The sequence below is a fragment of the Scyliorhinus torazame genome, chromosome 19 (assembly GCF_047496885.1).
Source record: "Scyliorhinus torazame isolate Kashiwa2021f chromosome 19, sScyTor2.1, whole genome shotgun sequence".
NCBI lineage: Eukaryota > Metazoa > Chordata > Chondrichthyes > Carcharhiniformes > Scyliorhinidae > Scyliorhinus > Scyliorhinus torazame.
In genome coordinates this window covers 69,575,825-69,600,796 of record NC_092725.1, presented here as the reverse complement: position 1 = coordinate 69,600,796, position 24,972 = coordinate 69,575,825, and the positions used below count along the sequence as shown (strand labels likewise).

Genomic DNA, 24,972 nt, shown 5'->3' with positions numbered 1-24,972 from the left:
CCGGCGATTCTCCGACCCGGCGGGTGGTCGGAGAATCTCACCCCTGCTTTCTGTTAAATCCACATACCTGAGACACCATGCAGGATTTTAAACCGGGACACTCAGATTATTAGTCATATTTATACCAACAGAGAATGAAGTGCATCCTGTAAATTTTAGCGATTTAATTGGTTGGGGGCAGGTGGGATTTTGATCACCATTAATCTTGATTTCATTTAAGCCAGATTGTAGGGGAGCCAAGCTTGTCAGAAATCATTATGGTCAATTATTTCATTAGTTATGAGTTTGTGTTTTAAGTAGCTGAATGATTGTAAAAATTCCAGTTATGTGTGGCCTTGGGTTATCGGTATAAACTCATCTTATCAAATCTGAAACTCTCCTGACAGTTTGCAACAAAAATGTATTACTCTGCAATTTTGTGGTGTCTCTCTCTCTCTCTCTCTTTTATCAGGGATTCTCTTGCTAGTGGACAAGACACAGGTCCCTACATGCAGATACCTGTGGTCAGGCATTGTGAAATGTATTTATCCTTTTTTTAAAGTGAACTTATTTTTGGGAAAAGCGGCAATTTATCGTGGCCAATCCACCTACCCTGTACATCTTTGGGTAGTGGGAGTGAGACCCACGCAGACACGGGGAGAATGTGCAAACGCTACACAGCCATGTGACCCAGGGCCGGGATGGAACCCGGGTCCTCGGCAGCATGAGGCAGCAGTGCTAACCACTGCGCCACCATGCCGCCTTAAAATAACTCTTTTAACCTTATAACCCCCTCATTATAGCTGGATTGCTTTACACTGATTCCTTCACAAAAGCAGCCAAATTGGTTGGCATCCCCATCAACCACCTTAAACATTCTCTTTTTTTTCAATTCAGTTACGGGATGTGGCTATCGCTGTCGAGGTCAGCTTTTATTGCCCATCCCGAATTACCCTTGAGGTAAAACTAAGGACAGTGAAGACACAAACTACATTACCATGGGTATGGAGTCACAATTGGACCAGACCAGACCAGATGAGGTCAAGAATTTCTTTTTCCCCAAAGGACATGAATAAATCTTACAGCTTTTTGTCAGAAATTTCCTGGTCACTGACTTTATTTATTTAATTAAATTAATCTATATTCCCCAGCTGTGACAGTGGGCTTTGAACTCATCTCCAGGTCATTAGTCCAGGCCTTTGAGTTCAAGCCCAGTAACAAAACTACGAGGTTCCCCTCCCTTGACCACATGTGCCATGTGTACCATGTGCATGGTGCACTGAAGCAACCTGTCAAGGCTTCTTCATCGGCACCTTCCAAACCCACAACGTCTACCAACTCGAAGAACGAGGGCAGGGGGCACAGGGGAACACCGCCAACTGCATATTCGCCCTCATATCATCCAGACTTGGAAACGTATTGCCTTTGCAACACGTGGATCAAAATACTGGACCTCCCTAACTAACGGCACTGTGGGGAGTGTACCTGCAACACATGGACCACAACAGTTGACCCACCACATACTCAACGGCAATTAGGGATGGGCAAAAAATGCTGGCCTTTTCATCAATGTCCATGTCCCATGACTAGAAGAAAATGACCAGACTGACAATTCTGTTACTGCAATCTGTCAATCAGCATTTATAGAGATTATAAATCAACAATTTTTATCTTCAGATGAAATGGGAGCAATTCCAATCAGGCAATTCCCAAAGCACGTTGCAGAACTTCATGCGAATAATGGATTTTCAGAAGAATTTGAGGTATGTTCTAAATTTATTTTGTGGTAATTCTTTTGTCAATGGAGGAAAACTTATAGTTCAGTAAATCCCTATCCAGATAGTATAATCTTGTAACTCCAAGAATATAGCAGCTCACTTAATTTTAAAAGCAAAATCAAAGGGCAAAATCCTGAATTTGCACCGTAGAATTCTAAAGAATTAGCAGTTAGGATACATCTCTCTGCACAGAGAATTGGAATGCTTTTCCACAAAAATTAGCTGCGGTATCTTTTTAGGGCAGATTGGATGAATTATGAGAGTATTAGGACTGTGGACAGGGACCTGGCCGAGTTATTAATTTCGGCTGAAGCAAAAAGCTGGCACAAACTGATGGGCCAAATGGCCTCATTCTGTGCTGTAACCTCCCGTAGCTCTAAGAAAAAGCATGGCTGAAATCTATTGTGGTCTTCAGCTCATGGCATGGTCATTTAAATACATGAGAATCTGCATAGGTTTGATTGTAAACAATCCCTGGCACAGAATCAGTACCTTCAAATGAGAAATAAAAAAATATTGTTGAAGGAGGTAAAATGTCTTTTAGAGTTAGAACTTTCAACTGATTCTGGTTTAAAGCACCAAAATCAAGTGAAGATCATTGATAATTAATAGTCATGTTAGTGCTATTGTACTTCAATGATCACTCGTGATTTGATTGCAAGATTATTTTTAAAAGCTGAGGTATTAAAGTCCTGTTGTGGGCTAATAGCATGCAAACGCTTGTGTATCTCTCTGAAATGGCCTTGTCTGCTGAACAAGGCATCACCCCAATAGAATTGCAGAGAGAGGAATTTCAGATAAACATACATGAAGTGGGGTGGGTTGGAGCAGAATGGATGAGAAGGGGGTCAACAACAAGGACAGGGGTGGATTTCTGTGCCCCCACCCCCCGCTTCCTAATGCCAAGTTCCTTAATCTGGTCTTTGAAACGGATGGTGAGCCCCTGCCCGCATTTGGTTAAATAGCAATGAAGATGGAATGAGGCCCTTGAGTGGCTCTTAACTGGTCACAAGGGGTTTCAATTCACCTGCTGGTGGGAAGGTTGCCTGCAAACCTTCTCACCCTGGATTAATCAGAAGATGGAGGGGTGTTTGCCCAGCACCTTCCTGGTTGACCACATTCCCACACCTCTTCCCACCACCGAACCTCCATTGAGGGGGTGGATTGGGATTCAATTCCACCCTACCAATGAACCATAGTTTTATTTCCAATACCTTCCACCATGAGACCTTCCTAACTCATGTTGTTCAAGTGAGGGCAGTTTGGTTGCTTTGGTGCTATCGGTTCATTTCCACTGGGATATTCGTTAACACTGTTTTTGCCTTCAATATATGAACCATAGGGAATGTGCAACTGGAATCAAACCTTTGTCCCCCACATGAAGGGCAGCATTCTGACTCATTTTGCTCATTTTCTTCATGTCTGTGGCTGCTGCCTTGGTGTAACAGATCTGTACTCAGATATTCAGATGATTTGTACTGTGAACAGGCAGTATATTTGTGATTGATGCATGGGGCATTAATGATTTTGCATGAAATGTGCCATTGCTAGAATGTTTATTTTAATTTAAAAGTTCAAAAATGTGACTCAGCACACATTGCAACTCAGCAAAGCAATGTGTATTTTGCATGTTAAATTTGAGCCTAATTTGCAACCTTTGAATTTTATTAACAGCAGATAAAGGTTTACCATAGTTTTACAGGAAACTAATAAATATAATTGGAAACAGATCACCTGAAAGGAACTGGAAAGTAGCCCTTTGGTCACAGAGTCAGGCACTGGTCAAAAACAAATATTCTAATCCCATTTTCCAGCACTTAGTCCACAGCCTTGCATGCCTTGGCATTGCAAGTGCACATCTAAATACTTCTTAAATGTTATGAGAGTCTCTGCCTCCACCAACCTTTGAGACAGGGAGTTCCGGACTCCCACCATCCCCTGGGTGAAAAAGCTTTTGTTTGCATCCCCTCCAAACCTCTTGTCCCTTACCTCAAATCTATACCAACCTGATCACTGATCCCTCCACCAAGGTGAAAAATGTCTTCCTCTCTATCTATTCCCCTCATAATTTTAAATCTCTCAATCATGTTACCCCCTCTCAGCCTCCTTTGTTCCAAGGAAAATAATCCCAGTGTATCCAATATCTCTGCATAACTAAAACTGACCAGCTCAGGCAACATCCTGATAAATCTCCTCTGCACCCTTTCCAATGCTATCACATCCCTCCTATAATGTGGATCCCAGAACTGCACACAATAGCTGTTTCCTAACCAGTATTTTATAGTTTCAGCACACCCTCCCTGCTCTTAAACTCTAGGCCTTGGATAATAAAGGCTAGAGAGCAGTCCAGACAGAGGCAGTGACTAAAATTACAGTTGTAACACTCACCTGGAAGCACCACGTGCCCAATCCTGGCAAGAGAATAGCTGTGACCTGCATTTAAACTCCTCAGGTCCTTTAGCTGCAATCCATTCATTAATTTCTCTTAGTGGATAGGGCGACACGTGGCACAGTGGTTAGCACTAGAGCCTACGGCACTGAGGACCCAAGTTCGATCCCAGCCCTGGGTCACTGTCTGTGTGGAGTCTGCACATTTTCCCCTTGTCTACGTGGGTTTCACCCCCACAACCCAAAGATGTGTAGGTTAGGTGGATTGGCCACACTAAATTGCCCCTTAATTGGAAAAAGAAATAATTGGGTACTCTCAATTGTTTTTTTTTAATTCTCTTAGTGGACTGTGATTGACAGCTTCCACAAAGCAGTTGTGAGTCTTGATTCAATCATCTTCTTCATGGATGAGTAAGTCTAAGTGCTGTAACCACAAATATCAACCACATCAAAGAGAGTTAAGTGCTATCAATTTCAAGCTCAGCACTTCAAAATCATTCAAGTGTGAAGGGGTGTGATTGGAATGCACCTAACTCTCATTGATGTAGTTGATGCTTGTAAACATTGTGGTTACAGCAGTTAAACTTACTCATCCATGAAGAAAATGAATGACTAGGTGAAAGTTATTTTCTTTCCAGGAATGGACTTCCAGGTGAGTGATACAACTGTAATTTTTTTCACTGCCCTTGTCTGAACTGCTCTCTAGCTTCCAGACAGGGGTCACGTTTCTGTTAGGGTCTGTGGTTAGGGGGTACCTGTGGGATAGGGGGAATTGTCCTTTTAGTTAGAGAGTCTCTGGGGTGGGGTGTCCCTTTAGTTAGGGGGTCCCTGTGGGCTCCCTTTAGTTAGAGGATCTCTGTGGGGCATCTTCCTATTTAGGGGTCTCAAGAGAACATAGAACATAGAAAATACAGCACAGAACAGGCCCTTCGGCCCACGATGTTGTGCCGAACTTTTGTCCTAGATTAGTCATAGATTATCATTGAATTTACAGTGCAGAAGGAGGCCATTCGGCCCTTTGAGTCTGCACCGGCTCTAAAGGGCCGAATGGGGGTCTGGTAGGGGAGGGGTGGGCAAGTCATGCATTGTAGAAGGGGAGGGTGGCCCTTGGATGGACTTTGGGAGTAATTTCCTTCAGGAATTATCCCCCCTTGTCCCACCGCGTGGGCCATCATGTCAGGTTCACATTTGGTGATACCTGTAGTAATCCCCACACATGTGATTCCCAGCCCAGAGGACCTGCGAATCATTGGGGTGTGGAGAATCTGATGCCGGGACTGTTAAGTGGATGCAGATGAGTCATTAGGACCCATTTGCATCCATTAGCGTCCTCTCACTGGTGCGAAACTGCAAACCCCAATCCTGCCACCAGTAGGAACGCAGAGCATAGTGGTCACACATGATTCTCCACCCAATCGCGATCTGCACTACCGGCATTGTAGGGGGAGAATCCAACCCAGTTTAAACAAGATGTTAGTGTCTGCTAATCAATTTTACATCTATCCATTTAAGCTTCAGTTTAGCAGCAGCTTTCATGTCGCATGGCAATACTGAGTGTGCCAATGCACTCTTGCTACTATCCTTCAATCCAACCTGGGTAGACACCAGTGTTATTGGAAAATACTGGTCAGAATTTAATGCTCACATTGGGGGTGCCCGTAGCCAGAAGGACAACTGTTGTGTTTTTATAATGATAGAAAGGCAGCAATCACTGAAGGGATGGTGTAAATGTTGTGGGCTCATATATTTAAACTAGGCATATGGGAGTAGCTATACAAATGAAATGAAAATCGCTTATTGTCACAAGTAGGCTTCAAATGAAGTTACTGTGAAAAGCCCCTAGTCGCCACATGTAGAAAACTTGAAGATATCAGCAACAGAGCTGTGTGTGCTGTGGTATGTCCACGGGCCAAAGTGAAACTGAGACTGGATCACCTGACACATGTCTAATGATGACATGGGGCTGGATTCCCCTGCCCCTCCCGCTGCAAGAACGCCATGGGAAAGCCGGGTAAAATGGAAAAATCCATTGACCTCGGACGGGATTCTACAGTCGCCGGGCGAACGCAGTCGAAGAAGCCCTCCCATGCTGTTAAGTTCCACCCCTGCTTTCTGCATTAAACCAGTGGTGATTTCAGAACTTTATAATTAACTCACACTTATCCTATTTGCCATTTATATCTAATAATTCCATGTACCAAGCTCATTTACATAATAACCTTTTTTACACTTTTAGTTATGTTACCCCATTTCTTTACATCTCCAAATCCACTGGTTATTTTCATGGCCCATTTAACATTGTTTCAAACAGTTTTCCGCTCCCCCACAAACTCTCTGAGAAACACTCGGGACCTGTTTCCTGCCCTTTGAATGTTGATTGATTATAAGTTAATTACCCTGAGTATTAATGATGCTTTTGAGCAGTTTACAGCCATGTGCCAACACTGCAACACTGGGTCAAATGGGGGACATTGAAATTTTGCTGGTGCTTATTTTTTTACCTTAAAAGGAAGGAATTTAAAAGACACTGTGATCAATGGTTATGAATTAAGCTCACTCAACATTTAAAACGTATATATTGCATGACTATTTAAAGTTTCCCTATTGACCTCATTGTAATACATCTGTGCTGTTTGCTGTGGAGTTTGATTGTTGTGCTTTTTGCGTTCCCCCCTTCATAAGAAACTGAAAGCATTTTATGAGGTAAGACATTTTATTTTGGCTTTTGTTCGTCCATTAGAAGTAGCATTTTAGAGCAATTATTTGCCTGTTTTATTTTGCCGCATCTATGTGCTTTCTTACCATTTGATTTGCTTATGTTACACGGAGAGTGGCTTCTTCTGAAGATCACATTTCGGTCGCCAGGGCCAAATAGCTCCTCTGCAGAATTTGCTCTTGACCAATCTCACTGCATTTTAATCTGCCATGAAAATAAACATTCTATTTCATGCAATGCTGCTGCTTCTAAATATTATCCTAGAGAAACTTTTATTTTCCCTTGTGCACTAAAGACACCCAGTGAAAATTCTAAATATTGTGCAGACTGAATTCGAAACACTTCAAAATTTCTACCTCAGCATCAAAAGACCAATCATGGCCTCCTGAGAGAAAATTAACAGATAGAGACATGTATAGAGGAATTGTGATTTCATACAATCTTGAGACCAGATTCAAAGTAGTTGACTTTACTGGAGCTTTCAAGATAATACGACTAGATTAGGATATACCGAGGCTACAGCTTGAGTAACTTACTGTTGCAGCAAGCTAGGCTTGAGTTTACGCTTGGCTTGAATTTAAGGCCTGAGTTTCAGAGCTTTTAAAACCATGGAATATAATTTTGCTTGATCCTTGATTGCCTGCAGGATGCAGTTCTTATAAAGCTCACCTCTTTGGAAAATAATTTAAAAGATACATCTTTAATCTTTTAATCTTTATTGTCACAAGTAGGCTTACATTGCAATGAAGTTACTGTGAAAAGCCCAATGCGTCGCTGATTTCTACCCACCCCAAATTGCCACTTAGCGTTTTTGCTGGGTCTCAGTGCTGTGGAAATGCACCATGCACCTAGGCTGTCCAGTAAGTGAGGACCGAGGGGAGGGGAGCGGGGCAAGGACATGGTGGCAGGGGGCAATGTCGGGGGGATCGTGAAGCATATTGATTACACTGTGTTTGGGTGGACCTGACCTTTTCATATTTGCATGCATCTCACTATATACAAACAATCACATTCCATCTGTGGAAAAGCATTCGGAATGAATTACCACTTTCAATTCTGCCGACATTTGCCGGAGGGAATTGTGGCTTTGTACTATGTTTACCATTATTTTAAGGATGGATTGGGCCTCTTCCTGGATGTTTCATCGCATAACCTCCCATCTCCTCCCCAACACTGGGAAAGCAGTCTTTATTGCCATCTCCAGTATTTTTTATATCGAAACTATATTTGGAAATGTTCAAAGAAATGAGGAAAAGCACAATTTATTTTTTATGCTTGAATGATTATTTTCCCCCTCATGGGTCACTCACAGCAGTGTTCAGGAGACTAATATTTAATTCCCGGTGACTCAAGAAGATTTGTCGAACACTGTTTTGTGAGGATTAGAGCTCCCAACAGTGTGATGCCCCAACAGTTGAATTCCAAATGCTCACTGTTTAATTCACTGTTGATGAAGACTAGAAAGCAGCCAGCAGTATGAAAATGTCCCCTAGCAGGTTTCTTTTCTGTCAGGAGTGGGAAGGGGAAAATGCAGTGGAAAAGAAGTGGGATTCAACGATTTTTTAATTAATTCATTTAACGGGCTTGGCTGTGTCCAATTTTATTATACCATTTAACATGTGCGTTTTCTCTTTGCAGGAAGTCCAAGGATGCACAGTTGACTTAGGCATCACGTCAGATAGCTCCAACCACCCAGACAACAAAAACAAGAACCGCTATATAAATATAGTTGCTTGTAAGCCATCTTGATTATTTTATGATCTCCCAGGATTATCACTAATTATTTGGAATCATAATAATAATCGCTTATTGTCACAAATAGGCTTCAATGAAGTTACTGTGAAAGGCCCCTATTCACCACATTCCGGCGCCTGTTCGGGGAGGCCGGTACGGGAATTGAACCCGCGCTGCTGGCCTTTTTCTGCATTACAAGCCAGCTGTTTAGCCACTGTGCTAAACCAGCCCCTATCTTGATCAACTTAAGGAGAACTTCCTCAGTGGTACTTAGTCCTACAAGCTTGATGATTTTGCTGGGTGGGTGGGGAAGAATTACTCTTTTTCATATAGGTCCTGATTATCGGGCCTCGTTGCGCTCTCGCTCGAGTGAAATAAGGCCGGTGAATGGGATCTCACCAGCATTATGATTGAAGATTACATTCTGCTGTATACTTCTGTCAATTTCTCTTGTCTCATCTCCCCACCCCACCCCATCCTCCTAACTGTGGTCTGTTGCATTGAGAAAAGACTGACAAGGTTTTCTGACCCCCCCCCCAACCTTACATTATTTATACTCCCATCCCACTTTAAAAAGAAAACAGCGCAAGTACATGTACCATTTAATGTACAAGTTCCCAGAATTAGATATAACTATAACAGCATCAACAATATCTGAAGGTTTAACAGGTTGGGTTGCATACATATTTTTACTATAAGCACAACCAAAACATATATAAACGATGCTGCCAGAGTAATTTACATGTAAAATAATGTTTTTCCTTTACACCAGCATATCATAGACTCAAAATGTAACCACTTGCTATCACTATCGACCTAAACAAGGGACTCTTTACTTTTCACTTCAAATAAATCGATATGTACTCGTTCCCACAATTTCCTTGGGCGCGGTTTAACGGCCTCACTGCGCCTGGCGAGAATCCTTGCAAGCCGGTTCAATCACGGGAGCGGCCTAAATCGCAAAGCTTTCGAGGCGGCAAAGGGTTTGCAATCGAAATGGCTTGCTCCCGTTGCAAATTCCAGAACTTGCCGCAGCGCAGCGAGAACCCACTAATCACCACTTAAAAGCCAATCTCCATCTAATTAACGAGAAGGTCGCCGTATCCAATGGCATTCCGGAATTGATCCGGCTCGCCAGCGAAAGGTCCCGCGAACGGCAATTAGAGCTGGTCCACACAATCGAGGACCAGGTGGAACAACACTTGGAGGGTCTCCCAGGCCATTGGTGGCCCTTGGGTGGTCAGGGATAGACAAGTTGGCACTCTGGCTCTCCCGCTGACACCAGGACAGCTTGGCACTGCCCAGCTGGCACCTTGGCACTGCCAGTCTGGCACTGTCAAAATGCCAGATGGCACTGCCAGGGGTCAGAGCCTGAGGGGAGCAATACTTGTGGAAGGTGGGATGAGGGTGGTATGAATGGTGGGGGCTGAAGGGCAAGTATGAGGGGGACAAAGTAACAGAGTGGCACTGAAAGACTGTCAGGACCACTGTCAGGATGGCATGGCACGGGTGCCAGGATGTTACTGCCACGGATCAGGGCTTAAGGGGAGCGATGCTCATGAAAGGTGGGATGAGGGTGGTATGGAAGGTATGGGGGTGAAATATGAGGGGCCCTCCAGAACTCCATGTCCGCATTTGGGGGAGGGGGGTAGTGCCCTTGTCTGTGGGGGAGGGGAGGATATGAGGGACTCACATGCTCATCTAGAGATTGGGCATCCTTTCAAAATGGCAGCCCGTTCTCTGTGGACCCGGTCTGGCCAGCGAGCTCAGCTCCCCAGTAATTAAAATAATGGGCTTATCCGGCGAGGAACACGCAAGGGCCAAAAAAACTGACTAAGTACTGTCCGATAGCGGTCAGGAACTCTCCAATGCAGCCATTGAGGAGCACACGGGAAACCTCAGTCGCTACGGCACTTAGAACTGATCCCGTTAAATTGTGCCTCTTGTGTTTGACTATGGAGTGAAGAAACCTTGGTTTGATCATTTCTCATCTGAGGCACATTCACAACTTTTCACCAACCCTTCAATGTCTCGACCTACCTTTTGGATACCAAAAATAGCTTATCGCTACTGCCGTCATAGAGACTATCCCGGTGTACTCTCCCTCCAACATTCTTTCTCTGAACCGAAGTGGAAAAATGTTTTTTAAACCTCAAAGGAGACAGCCTTGATCTACACTCAGTTAATTTCTCCATGTGAAATACTCCTGCAATTTCTCTTCATTGCACTCTTTAGGCCAGCCATTCATGACAGAATTGAACACTTCACTGAACACTTTACCTTGAGGGGTTCCTCACTAATTTCCCTGGCAGACGCTGGCATATCATTTGTGCTTGTAAAGTAATTCGCAGGCAGCTCAGTGGCTGCAAATTAAGTCTTCACCGATATCTCAAAGGAATGTCTTCATTTGCATGATCTTCTGACTTATGCTATTTAATATTTAATATCGTACCGATGGTTAATGTCATGATATGGTCCTCCTTGCTCAAAGACCGCATTGTGCTCTCAGCATTTCTACAATGTTTTCTTACTGATCCCCATTATAAATAACTAGGACCAGTTTAACCGGATTTTCTTAAGCCAATTTCTTTCTTTGCGGCAATTCTATCCCCCACCCGCCTTGTTCCAGTGCACTTCCTGCTATTTCCCGGAGAAGAGCGGGAGAGCCTCTAAACGAGGTTCACACTGGGCGCTGATGCTCCCGGTCCACGTCACAGGACGCAATCTGGTTCTCACCCTCGCTGGGTGTGAAACAGATTCAGACACAAATAAGTATTAAAATTTAAACATGCGTTTCCAGTTTTTAGTTGGAGTCTCCCGGCTCCCGGGTTTCACCAACCCCGCTGCACAGGGTGAGGCCAGCGGGAATCACTGCTGGCCTCCATCAACAGATAACTGTAGGAGCATTTTCAAGGTCTGAGTATTGAGCCAGCCTTAACGTGGGATTCTACCCTCATTGTTAGACATTAGCTTAATAAACAGAGCAGACACACAACCTGGTTATGATGGCTATTTATTAACCCAAGCTTGGTTTCATGTACACGGAGATGAGATCTGGATGCTTGCCAAGATCTATCTGCTAAACACTGATAAAAACACATCAATTAAACAAATTCCAAAACTCAATAGCCCACCCCAGTTGGACTCGATCCAATCTCTGAAGCTGTCATGTTTAAACTTTATCCAATAAAATTGCGATCAACCCATGATTGAGCCTCATCCTGTTAGCTGTTGTTTACCAAAAGGCTTTAGGCCAATTTTAAGTTGTTTCCCCATCTTAGCATCCTGCGCACCCATTGTTCATGAGGGACAGGATGGCAGAACTGGCATCCTCTTTACTCCATGGATTGTTTCAGAAGGACAGGATATCAGAAGTGACTTCCTTTTTGCTTCATAGATTGTTCCAGAGGATATTGGGGCCACTGATAAAAACTTGCTTACTCTGTAATTTGCTGATCACACATCCCCTGTGTCTCAAAAACATGGGCAAGTTAGCTAGCCTAAATCCCATCATGCATTGTGGCCACTGCTTGTAGCCGGAGCTTACATGATTATCACTGCTATGTCCTAAAACACAGGTTTAATGGTTAATAATGATTACCGGTATACTTTCTATAAATAATCTCAATCCTTAATAAGCTAACTTATGTAAAACTACTCTACTGGCATCCTAGCTGTTCAGTTTTAAGACGTCTCATCGCTGGATCCCCCTTCAATGACCATGTCGGAGGGTCTTGGAGCTCATTGGAGTCCCAGGTGTTTAGGGACAGCGCAGGGAAGTGCCATGGCTCCCTTAGCACAGCCAGGTTGACACTGACAGGGTGCCAGGGGTCAGTGACAAGGGGCATTACCACTGGATGGAGCCATGAAAGGGGGGATTGAGTCGGGAGCATGAACGGAGGCCTGAACGGGGGCATGGGGTGGGAGTCCTTTGCTGACCCGATTGGGGGGTGTCGGTCACTTGGGGTGGGGGAGGAGGTGCTTTCAGATTGTCTGGAGTGGAGTTCTGGGCACTCTTGCAAAATGGCAGCTCGATCTTCGAGGAGCCAGCCTGGACAGCCACTTTAGGTCCTGCGCATTTCTTTCCTGGCAGGAATATCCCCAGGCGCCAAAGAAAAAGAGGAATTGTGGATCGCGATGGGAATCACAACAGTAATTGTGGATTCCCACCGGTTTTCCTTCCCAAAATGACACTTACAGTTGGATTCTCTGCTGCCCACTGCTGGCAGTGGGTTTCCTGATCTGGCGGAGAATCAAGCGTCAGTTGAAAAATAGGATTGCCGCCCTTCCAATGATTCAGTCCGCCACCGGTGGCGGCAGCGAGCTACATGGCCCATGAGGCGGCACCATGCAAAACCATGGAGCGGGATTCTCTCGGGCCGGGCCGGAGAATCCCCGTGACCGGCGCGAATCGCGCCACACCGCCCCGACGCCGGCACGCAATCCTCCGCAGAGCAGAGATTCGGTGCCATTGGCACCGGCATGGTTCATGCAGCGCCGGGATGGGCCCAGCGGCCGTCGTAAAAACACCGAGTCCCGCCGGCACCGTCCACACCTGCTCTCAGCCGGCGGGAACTCGGTGTGCACATGCGCGCGTTGGCACCGTGCCACTGCGCATGCACGGACCCAGTTGACGCTGGGATCAGCAGCTGGAGCGGCGTGAACCACTCCAGTGCCATGCTGGCCCCCTCTAGGGGCCAGAATTGCTGATCCTGAGGCCGTGTTGACGCCGTCGAGGAACGTGACTGCATTTCCGACGGTGTCAACACTTAGCCTCAGGATCACAGAATCCCGCCCATGACTTGCATGGATTTAAATTTGATGAATGGGCTGGTAGCCCGAAGCTCTACCTCTCCGTGAAGCTCAGCTGGGAGTCACGCGATGAATTGGTGCAAGTATTTACAAGCAGGACCCAGGCACCATGACCATTAAGGGGGAGCAAGGAGGTAAGAAAATCTGTCCAACTGTTCGTGTTTGCAGGTAGGTGTCTGTGTGGACCCCAGGGAGTAATGGAGATTTGGTGGCAAGTGTGTGGACTTGGGGCGTCCCCCTCGGGATCAGAGTGCCCTGGCTGAGACTTATTCTTCTGCATAAATTAATTTAAAATCACCCCCCCCCCCCCGGCTTACAGCCCCTCTCAGAGTAAAAGCCTCACCAATAAAACTATCACTAGCCCACCTCTCAGGATCTTGAGATGCCTCCAAGCCCTCCCTGTTCACCGTGCCCTGATCCCATCCATCCCGCCCCTGGCCTGGGAACCCGATCAGCTCCCTGTCACAACCTGTGTGTTAAACCCAGGATCCATATAACACTGCAGCTAAGGTGCCAGCAAACGCACACACCACTTGCTCACCCTCACCTGTTGGACCTGCCCGCACACCAGGATCTTAGCATGGAGGCGACTGGCTGCACAATATGACCATCTCCACAACCAGTTGCCACCCTCCTGGCGGGTTAAGGCTATAAGACCCACAGTAGGCCTCACTGGGAGAAACAGGACAGGGGCCACGGAGCCCATCATTAACACCGGTTGTGGCAGCCACCGATAAATCTGTTGGCAGGGATGGGTGGTGAGTGTAGGCTCCGACATCACAGGCCAGGTGCCAGTCACTGATGAGGACACGGAGCAGTGCAGACGGCATCACCTTGAAGAGGCCAGGAAGAGGGGGGAGGGGGAGGGCAAATTTCAAGGGAATCCTGATGTTGCTAACTTTCTCTGTCTCTCCCCCCTCCACTCACAGAGACATGGAATTTAGACTACAGTCAGCTATGCTCACTATCTACCTGGTTGCTGCTGCCGTCATGTATCCTAAGGAGGTTATTCATCTTATTTTGGCAGTGTATGCCGATCCACCTGGTGAGGCTGGCAGCACTGCCAGCCTCTGCCACCTCATCCCAGGCACTGTTGAGAATGACGGGCTTGAACCTCCGCCCCACCCTGGAGAAGCGGATGTGCCTCCTTCCAGCTGGAATGCTGCCAGCATTCTGACCTTCTCCATCTTTTGGAGCAGGTCTTTGTGCAGCCATCTTCTTGGCTGGAATGACAGTCCGGGAGGAGAGTGGATCACTTCAAAGCTGTTCCAGCTTGTCAGGCTTTTTACACAAATTCTAATCCTAGCGAATCAGACAACAGTGGGGCCGTGAATTGCTTGGGATGCATGTGCGCACGCAGTTCCTGTGATTCAACTCCAGCCACAGTGCGTAGTCTCCATGAATGGAGAATTCAGCCCTTTGTAACTCCTATTACTACACGTGTTATCATATTCCAGTCTGGCACTAACTTGACCTAACACTGGAATACTCTTAATCGGAGTTACTTTCACACCATTTTTGCAAAGGGAATGTGACTTAGAAACTTCCTTCTCTCCTTCTAAGATAAGCAGACACTGCTGCAGCTGCATTAACAACAAAAGTAAATTGTGAATCTCCGACTTTCATTTTTACTGCAGGTACTTGCGATCATATCTTAGTTGGGTTAGTGATAGTTTCATTGGTGAGCCTTATTATTAGCATCGTCCATCATGTGCTGTCTTCCTTGCTCTCTGACTGGGTACAACTCTCGATCTTCCTGCGTGATAACATTACCTTCTGTTTCAATTCGTGCATTGGAGGATTTCCAGGCTCCTCAGCTAGCTTCACCTCAGCCTGGTGCAGGGCTGCAGGCTTGAGCTTTACCACAACCTGGAACAGTATCATTTCCTCTACTCCTGCGGGACATTTGAATATGATCAACCTTCCCACAGGCATAGCATTTTGACTGGAAATGAGGGCATTCAAATGGGTGGCTGCTACTATGGCAATGATAGCATCTAATTTCCTGACTATGAACTGGGCTGCCATGGACGGGATCTTGCTGAAATCTGGTGCCAGTTTGGGAAAAGAACTCCCTTGTAATTTGCAACTACTACTATCTGTCATTTCCATTGCTATGGCCTCATCTCAGGCCTCCTGATGTGCCACCAATTAACACAAGATGAGTAGTGAACAAAACTGTGGCTTTAATAAGCTAAACAGAAAGCCTCCTTGCCACTGATCCCGAACTGGGGCAGCGCCGGAGGTCAGCCACCTTTATACCGAGCCCGAGGGGAGGCGGAGCCATCAGGCAGTGGTTTACCACAATACATGTAGTACAGTAACAGTTTACCACAATACATATAATACACTAGCAGTGGTTTTACCACTCCTCCTTTGTCAGTTTTGTTCAAAAGCTAGGCCTGAATGTTATTGTTATTTAGGCCTCTTACAAACGTGTCTCTAAGGTTGACTTTTAAGTTTGTGCCATACCCGCAGTGACCAGTTTCTTTAGTTAGAGAATGTAATCTGCAATAGCCACACTTGGCAGCTGCTTCCTTTCATGGAATGCAACTCTCCATGTGATCTCATTCTTACTCATGCCATAATATGGGTCCAGAATCTCATTCACTTCAGAACAGTCCACAGCACTGAGGTCTCGCAGGCAGCATTGGTTAGACACCACCTCAAAAACATCTGGTCCCATCTTGCTGAGGAAAACATTTACTTTTATATTATCTTCAGGAGCCCTGAGAAGGTGAAACAATAAAGATTTATTTTGGCAAACAAAGGTGAAGGCCGCAATGCAGCCTACAGCACAGGTACTAGCCGGGACTACAGATCATACAGGCCCCAATAGGGCCGGCTTTTAAGTACCTGGTTCACGAGGCGCAGCTGCCAGGCCTAGTCCCTCAGATTCCACGATCCCCAAAGGGAGATCAATTGGGTCATCCCCATGGGGAGATCAATTGGGTCATCCTCTTCGGTCTGGGTTATTACAACTTTATTCTCACCTATTTTATTCACTTGGGTAATCTTTGTTCCTAATTAGCTCAATCCTGGTTGTTCGGGGTTAGTTCTCCCCTTGTCCCCAAATATATGCCTTCAGTGTCATTTTATAAATTGCGCAGCATGATGACTCACTCCTAAACACAATTTGCACAGGGAGTAATCTTTCAAATTTTACAAACATCCTCATGAGTTTCAAAAATGTGACACAATGGTCTCCAGTTATTAATTTCTCATATGAAATATAAAACTTACCTCAGCCTCAAAGCCATCTTTCTGTGATATAGTGTCCTGAGAGAAGATGAACATGTGGCCTCACAGCTGGCAGCCCTTCTTGAACTATATTTACTTCTCCGCAATGGAGAGGGCAGTAGTGAATGGAATAAAGCAAAATGCTCAGATCTTGCAATATACCAAGCAAATCATGAGCTGGATTCACCATTTCTGAGACTAAGGGTGCGAATCATCGGCCGCATTGGGCTCTCGCTTGACTGCAACACGACCAGCGAATGCCGGGAAAGGCCTCCAACAAGCCTCCCAAGAGGCTCCGCCCCTCATGGGATTCTCCGAAGTCCCGCAAGGCATTGGAATTGGAATCCCGCCCCAAAAGGGTGGGACCGAATGACGTTCGTGGAAGTAGGACGTAAACCTACTTATGACCTACCTGCGCGTGATCCAGCAGCTTCCCTCGATTCTTCGGCCTTCCCGGGTGGAAACCCACGCAGACACAGGGAGAACGTGCAGACTACGCACAGACAGTGACACAAGCCGAGAATCAAACCCGGGTCCCTGGCATTTTGAAGCAACAGTGCTACCCACTGTGCCGCGATGCCGCCCTGAACATACACATTACAATCCCCACATACACTTATCCAAGCCAACAAGATGGCACTGGATGTGCTGGAGCGCGCCCATACAGCTGATGGGTCAGCTGGGGCCAGAGGGCATCCAGGTGGGTAGCCTTGTGGGAACACCCATATGACCCGTGGCACTAAGTTCACTGGGCTGTTAGCGGTGTGCGCAGCTACATGGCTGCCCATCCGGCTGCGGCAATGGTGTTCCGTTTCATTTAAAAATGCAGATCTGAATCACGGCCAGTGACAGCGGGTTCCAAGTTGCGACATCTCGCGAGACTCCATTAAATCCCGCGAGGTGTTTAGAGCATCGCAAACTTGCGAGAGTCCTCTCGCGAGATTCAACGGCCTCGCTCTGACACCAAGTCGCGCGCGACAAGACCTTTAAATCATGCCCTTAATCCCTCCTACTGCGTACTTTCCTCTCACAGGCCTTCTGCTTTGTTCTTTTCTATCACATCACAACATTTTGCCAGTTCTGATGAAAGATCATTGATTTGAACATAAACTCTGTTTCTCTTTCAGCAGACACTGTCTAAGCTGCTGAGTATTCCCAGCATTTACTGTTTGCCTCTTATAATCACCTTGGCATATAACATTCTCTTTGGATGAAAGAGGAAGTCTTTCTCTTTGACCATAATCTTTTGCAATGGAACATTGCATTTGAATACATGAATCAGGTGTCCTGGTGGAGTCAAAGTGTGTTTGTCAGAGGGAGATACCAACAGCCTAACCTGAGAGAAATATGCCTCTAATCTAATTTTGATTCAAAAAGATTTCCTTAACTAAGCAAAAGAATGTGTTGATGCTCTGCAGCCTAATCTCACATTGCGGAATGTAATTGTTCCATTTGCTCTACCGCTTTCACGGAAGGAGTTTGCTTATGTTTAATCCGGCATTAACCATTTTTAAAAATATAAATTTAGAGTAGCCAATTATTTTTCTTTTCCAGTTAAGGGGCAATTTAGCGTGGCCAATCCTCCTAACCAACACATCTTTGGGTTGTGGGGTTGAAACCCACGCAGACATGGGGGGGATATGCAAACTCCACACGGACAGTGACCCAGGGCCGGGATTCAAACACGGGTTCTCAGCGCCGCAGTCCCAGTGCTAACCACTGCGCCACATGCCACCCTTATTAACCATTTTTAAAAAATGCTTTATTCTGGCAACAAAATTAGCAAAATCTCTCTTTGTTGCAGTTGACCACAGCAGAGTTAAACTGTCCCCAGCTGCGGAAAAGGACTCCAAGCACAGTGATTACATCAATGCTAATTATGTGGATGTAAGTAAGATACAGAAGCTTCTTTCACATACTGGGAGGGTGGGTGGCAGAGTGATTTTGAATTAATGGCTTATCTGTGATTTGTAAGATTTCTGAAACATCCCAAATCTTAAGTTTTTATTTTAGATGTCTTTGCCAATATTAATTAGTGCTTGTATGTGCCTTGCTTGTTTGTGTCAAAACATCACAATTTACCAGAAGTGAATGCAGTGTTTCTATATTAGTATATCCCCCACAGCATTATCTGATAGAGGGATTGAAGAGACAGGTGAGTAGGTGCTGGCACAAATTCACCACTGTGACTGTGACCTCGTAGCAATTCTTTCACTTCAGAGGCAATTGTACTGGGATTTTGTTCGGCAAGGACTTGATCTCAGCAACTTCAGGGGAAGATTAGCAGAATACAAAACAAAAGCAAAATACTGTGGATGCTGTTCATCTGAACCAAAGGCCATGGAAGATTGATAGAATGAATCCCTGTTTTGAGAATTTACCCGGCATTTCTGACAACGTTACAGGGAAGAATCCTTGGGGAATTTTTGGCATTGCAGTTTTCCATTACTATAGGTTTATAGAATTACTATGGGCTTACCTGCCCAGCACCCAATTAATTTCACTAATTAACTGTGGCCATAACTGCCCCCAGAAATACCAAGCGTGCTGAAGGATAATAAATTGCATTTATATAGCATCTGTAATGTAGGAAAATACTTCAAGGCGCTAATTAAGTGTTACCGCTGAACAGTTCAACATCAAACCATTGACTGAGATATTGGCCCGGATCTTCGGGGCCCGGGCCAGCAGGTTCCTCCGTGGCGAATGCAACGAGATATTCAAATGCCCATTCACTTTGTGGGGACCGGAAGATCCTACCGGCAGGGGGGACTGAAATATTTGAACCATTAAGATGGGCAACAAAAAGCTGCGTCACAGAATTAGGTGTTAAAGAGTGTCTCAATGGAGGAAAGAGACAAAGAGAGCATTAGGGATGAAATCCAGACCTGAGGCCAACTCAGTTAAAAGCACAGCCACCACTGATGGGATAATTAGAATCAATGGCCAGAATGAATTCTCCAGCCGTTGGGATTCACTTTTCCTGCTGGCAGCGCACCCCTGCCCATGAGTTTTCCGGTGGTGTTGTGTGGCTTCAATGGGAAATCCCATTGACATGAGGCGGGAGAATAGAATTCAGCAAACGGCGCGCCACTGAGAAACCCGCGGCTGGTGGACCGGAGAATTCGGCCCAATGATGTGCAATTGGCCAGAATTGGAGGAGTGCAGAGATCTCAAAGGCTTGTAGGGCTGGGGGAACGTAACCGAGATTGGGAGGGGTGAAGGCCATGGGAGGATTTGAAAAGAAGGATGAGAATTTTGAAATGGAGTGATTCCTCAACCGTGCACCAGTGTAGGTCAGTGAGCACAGGGGCGATGAGTGTACGACACTTTGTGCAAGTTAAGATATGAGCGGCAGAACTTTGGATGCGCACAAGTTTATGTTGGATCGAAGAAGACAGGACAGCCATCAGAGCAATTGAATAGCCAAGCCTAGACATAACAATAGCACAGATGAAGGTTTCAGCAGCAGATCTGGATTTCATTATGGGCTGGATTTTCATGGAATCGGGTCTCTTAAAGCGGTTAAAATGATGGCCAGTACCTGATTCTAGGATTCTCAATCCCATTCCCAGGATTTCTGATTTTCAGGAGTGTCTTTTAAGTGTGCGGGTGGGTTTGAGTCAGATATCCTCACTACTTACTCCTGACCTGGCTGGCTCCTTTACAGGCCCCCACAATTTTCCTGCACACTGGCCAACTTTTCAAAGAGGCATGCGTAGTTCACGGCTCTTCAAAGATTTCATGATCCATAGTCTGCATGAAAGAATCTTTTGGAATACAAGTTCAAATGTTCCTGCTCCCATGCCAAGGTATACCCCCTCCCCCACCCACCCACTGACTTAACGCTGTTGATGTCCGTGAAAGTTATGCCCAAGGTCAGCCAAGAATATCTAGTGAGGTTTGGCTGAGAGCCCAGAAACCCTTAAGAGTACTGAAACATAATGGGCGGGATTCTCTGAAAATGGGGCTATGTCCCCATGCTGGCGGGAAAACCGCCGCCAACCACTCCAGCGTCAACAGCCCCTGAAAGTGAGGAATTCTCCAATTTCTCGGGGGCTAGGTTGACGCCGGAGTGGTGGGCCAGCGGCAGTTGGCGCATGTGTGGAACGGCCGGCGTGATCTCGCGCATGAGCGGACCGGCCAGCATATTTCCGTGCATACGCAGGCCGGCCGGCGTATTTCCCCGCATGCTCGCCGGCCCCCGGGCAATATGGCGGAGCCCTACAGGCGCGGAGGAAAGGCCCCACATGGAACCAGCCCGCCCGCAGATGGGTAGGCTCTGATCACGGCCCAGGCCACCGTGGTGGCCTCCCCAGGGTTAGATCCCCCCCCCCCCCGTCCCCCCCCCCCCCCCCCCCAGGACCACCCCTGTACACTTACCTGCCAGGTCCCGCCATGCGTGAGGTGAGTAAATCACACCGGCGGGTCTAGGCAAAACTTTACGGCCACTCGGCCCATCGGGGCCTGGAGAATCGCTGGGGGGGGGGGGCGGTGCTGCTGTCAACTGCCCCCGACCGGCGTGGCGAGAATCCTGTCGGCCCCCGAGAAACGGCGCTGGAGAATAGGCGGTGGGGTGGCGGGGCAGGATTCGTGCCTCCCCCCGGGGATTCTCCGACCTGACGCAGGGTCGGAGAATGCTGGCCATGAGCTCTAAGGAAAACATTGCTTGATTTACCTGTTCTATGCCCTGATCTCTTCTGTCAATTGCACAATGTTTATTTACACACGCTAAAGAGGTTTCAAGCGCTTCCTGTTTCATCTATTGATACTTTAAAGAATTTTAAACCTTTCGAACAGCACAACTTGGTGCCCTGTGGCTGCCTTCAAACTCATTCCTGGGTTGGCTGGCCCAGCTGCAACCTACACCTACTACCCAGCAACCCACCTCTCACCCACCACCCATGTAATGAAAATCCCATCTTTCTGGTATTTTCTTCTGAGGCCCACAGGCCGAGTTGGGAATTTTCCCACCTTTCACGACCCGTGGGTGAAACTCCAGCCTTATATGTACACATATGAGAATCCTCTGAGGAATTTCAGTGAAGGGACTGTGAGGGGGCAAAGAACTTCAGTGAACTTGAGTTGTCAGGCTTCCAGTGCAGGGCCGCAGACGATGTAGCGTTTGGCCTAGCTCAAGAGACATGACGATGACAAGCCTAAAACAGAAGTGAGGCCGGGCATGGATTAGTTGCCAGTAGCGATGGAAGATGGAATGGGTAAGTGTTGTGAGGTTTCTTTCCAGACTTGTTTTTGTCTGATTATTGTATTATATATTTTATTTTGAATAGCCTTTGGCAGGGTCAGGAAAAAAACAACATGGCTACAGGAAATGTTGAAAAAATATCAGGGGTGTGATTGGTTTTGTTCTTGTGAACTGAACATTTTTGAGAGGCGGTTAAATTCAATGTTTATTCTTTGGATTGGTTTATTTTTCGTGACTGTGAAATTTAAACTAATAGGCAACCCTTTTCCGAAATGGACACATTCTCATTCTCTACAGATGGATTGATAAACCTTTAATTATGCAGAGCTCCTTGCATAAGACACAGTAGCTATAGAATCGGGTGTAAATTACAGACAACTTTAAAGTCAAAATGTTGAAATGAGTTGCAAAGTTGGTGTTTTTATTTCTTGTACCTGTGAGGAAACATTCCAACTCATTGTCAAGGGTTGTGAGGCTATGTGACTCACATTGTGACTTCTTCATTATATTGTGCGATTTAGTCATTTTACATGAGTAATAGTGAAGATGAAGAATGTGAAACCTGAAATGACTTTGAGGGAGATGAATGAAATGGCTATCAGGATGAATCTCTTTGCACAGTGATTGTTTGAAATGGTCTTCAGGCAGGAAATTAGAGGCAGACAATGGAGATGTTCAAGATTTCCCTTTAAAACATAAATTAAATGATGATTTGAAGGGGAAAGGTTTGCACAGCTATGGGGAAAGTACAGTGGAGTGGGAATACTTGGATAGATCTTTCAAACAGCCAGCATAAGTGGGATGACCAAGTGACATCTTCTGTGCAGTATCATTCTATGATTCCAGTTGCATGCCAGATGGATTAAAGGTGAAGTGTCTTATTTTCTCTTCTCAGACTTTTCCAGCATTTTTGTAAAAACTTGTTTGTGTAACTCTATCCCCGAAAGATGTGGATAATCTTCCCAGCTTCTCCCAGAATGCATATTAATGCACCTTGGCTCCTTTCTTTTAAATATCTGTCAATTGACAAATGTGCAAAATAAAAAGCAGGAATTTCATGCAGCGTATGCCTTGACTGTATTCAACAGGGCTACGACAGACAGAAAGCCTACATTGCAGCTCAAGGGCCACTTAAATCTACAGCTGAAGATTTCTGGCGGATGATATGGGAGCACAATGTGGGAGTTATTGTTATGATCACCAACCTGGTAGAAAAGGGACGGGTGAGTTTGAGACTTTGAAAACTCGGTGTCACTCAAAAGTAATGTTACCAAATGGCTTTGGAATGAAAAAGTGGGGATATGGCACCTCCTTTTCTGAGCGTGCTGCTTTCAGTCACTAACCGTGCCATTTTATGAAACATAGAGACTCATTTCCTCTGATGTGCACATTTGCATCAAGGTACTGAACACAGTTCTTATTTGCCACAGTGACAAAAAGGTCCAATTCTACACTTCCAAGCCGGAAGTTCAGTAAAAGCTGCCGGATGTCTTTTCTTGACATTCAGATTGAGTGTGTTTCAAGGCAGTGGATTTACACTGGGGAATGGAGCACTTTCCGTCCTGAGCACCTTCCAGGGTGAAGTTCTCCCAGATCAAGGCAGCACAGCCAGGTCATAGATAGATGCCTGCCCTCTATTCTAAACAGAGAGAGTTAGCCTGGCTGAATCAATACAAAGAAGAGTCATCTTGAGTAAAAATTCCAAATAATAATCCCGGATTTAAAACAAAATTTTTCCTTGATGTGATTTTTAAAATTTCTGTTTAGAGGAAATGCGATCAGTACTGGCCGACAGAAAGCAATGAAGAATATGGAAACATTCTTGTCTCGCTGAAAAGCACGAAAGTCTTGTCTTATTACACTGTTCGACAGTTCTCTATTCGCAACACAAAGTTTAAGAAGGTATGTGGATGTGCTTGTATGGAAATACAAAAAGGGTCAACTTGTCTGATGAGCAAAATCTCCTTGAGGTAAAATTGAATATTCAGATCCAATCTTATCCCTTGTTGCAAATTAATTTGTACTTTTCCATTACGCTGCTTGCACATGTGGGGGCGGGAATGGGAGGAGATTTCTTTGGAGCTGGGCTCCTCACTGGCTTTCAAGTTTCAAAATGCAGTATATTTGGGTGAAAAAGTTGTTAGCATTGCTGCCTCACAGTGCCAGGGATTTGAGTTTGATTTTAGCCTTGGGTGACTATGCGGAGTTTGCACGTTCTCCCTTCGTGGGTTTCCTTCGGGTGCTCTGGTTTCCTGCTACACTCCATAGATGTGCAGGGATTAACCTTGATAAATTGTCCCTTTGTGTCCAAAGATTTGTAGGTTAGGTGAAGTTGCAGGGCTTAGGGTAGAGGAGTTGGCCAAACTAAGGTGCTCTTTCCGAGGGTCGGTGCAGACTCAATGGGCCGAATGGCCTCCTTCTGCACTATAAGGATTCTATGATAGCTAGAAAATTCAGGATATTTAACAATTAGCTGGACAGGGTTGTTTGTGTGTGTGGGGGGTGATGGTTATCATTGCTTGAAGATTGAGAAGTAGTTCACACTTACTTTCAGACTACTACTGCCTACGTGTATAGTCTTGAGTTCCTCAGGGCTGCTGTCCTTGCTTATACTATAATATGTACACCATAACCAGTGGCGAGGTTGGGTAGTTTTTGCAGGACGAAGAGGAAGTTTGTTTGTTTTGATTTCCAATTCTGAAAAAAGTTTGGAATTGTTCCTTAAAAATTGGCGTTGGGCGGGATTGGTGTTGGTGTTGGGCGAGATTGGTGTTGGGCGGGATTGGTGTTGGGCGGGATTGGCATTGGGCGGGATAGGCGTTGGGCGGGATTGGCATTGGGCGGGATTGGCGTTGGGCGGGATTGGCGTTGGGCGGGATTGGCGTTGGGCGGGATTGGTGTTGGTGTTGGGCGGGATTGGTGTTGGGCGGGATTGGTGTTGGGCGGGATTGGCATTGGGCGGGATTGGCGTTGGGCGGGATTGGCGTTGGGCGGGATTGGCGTTGGGCGGGATTAGCGTTGGGCGGGATAGAAGGATATGGTGAACATTCGGTACTGAAGAATTTTAGTTTTCTTTGGCTTAAGTCAAGTCTATTTGCAATTCAGTATCTTAATTGTAC

General features: G+C 45.9%; 1 protein-coding gene across 4 annotated transcripts in view; it reads left to right on the top strand.

Annotated features, from left to right (window-relative positions):
• The window catches only part of ptprz1a (protein tyrosine phosphatase receptor type Z1a), a 261,674-nt gene that overhangs the window by 205,848 nt on the left and 30,854 nt on the right, over nucleotides 1–24,972 (top strand). For 3 of the 4 annotated variants that reach the window (XM_072484493.1, XM_072484495.1, XM_072484496.1), the window contains 6 exons: nucleotides 1,657–1,742; nucleotides 6,828–6,848; nucleotides 8,500–8,596; nucleotides 18,452–18,534; nucleotides 22,942–23,076; nucleotides 23,621–23,755. In XM_072484493.1, coding sequence (XP_072340594.1) covers nucleotides 1,657–1,742; nucleotides 6,828–6,848; nucleotides 8,500–8,596; nucleotides 18,452–18,534; nucleotides 22,942–23,076; nucleotides 23,621–23,755 — 557 coding nt within the window. The remainder of the gene's footprint in view (nucleotides 1–1,656; nucleotides 1,743–6,827; nucleotides 6,849–8,499; nucleotides 8,597–18,451; nucleotides 18,535–22,941; nucleotides 23,077–23,620; nucleotides 23,756–24,972) is intronic. The other variant, XM_072484494.1, reaches the window with a different exon arrangement.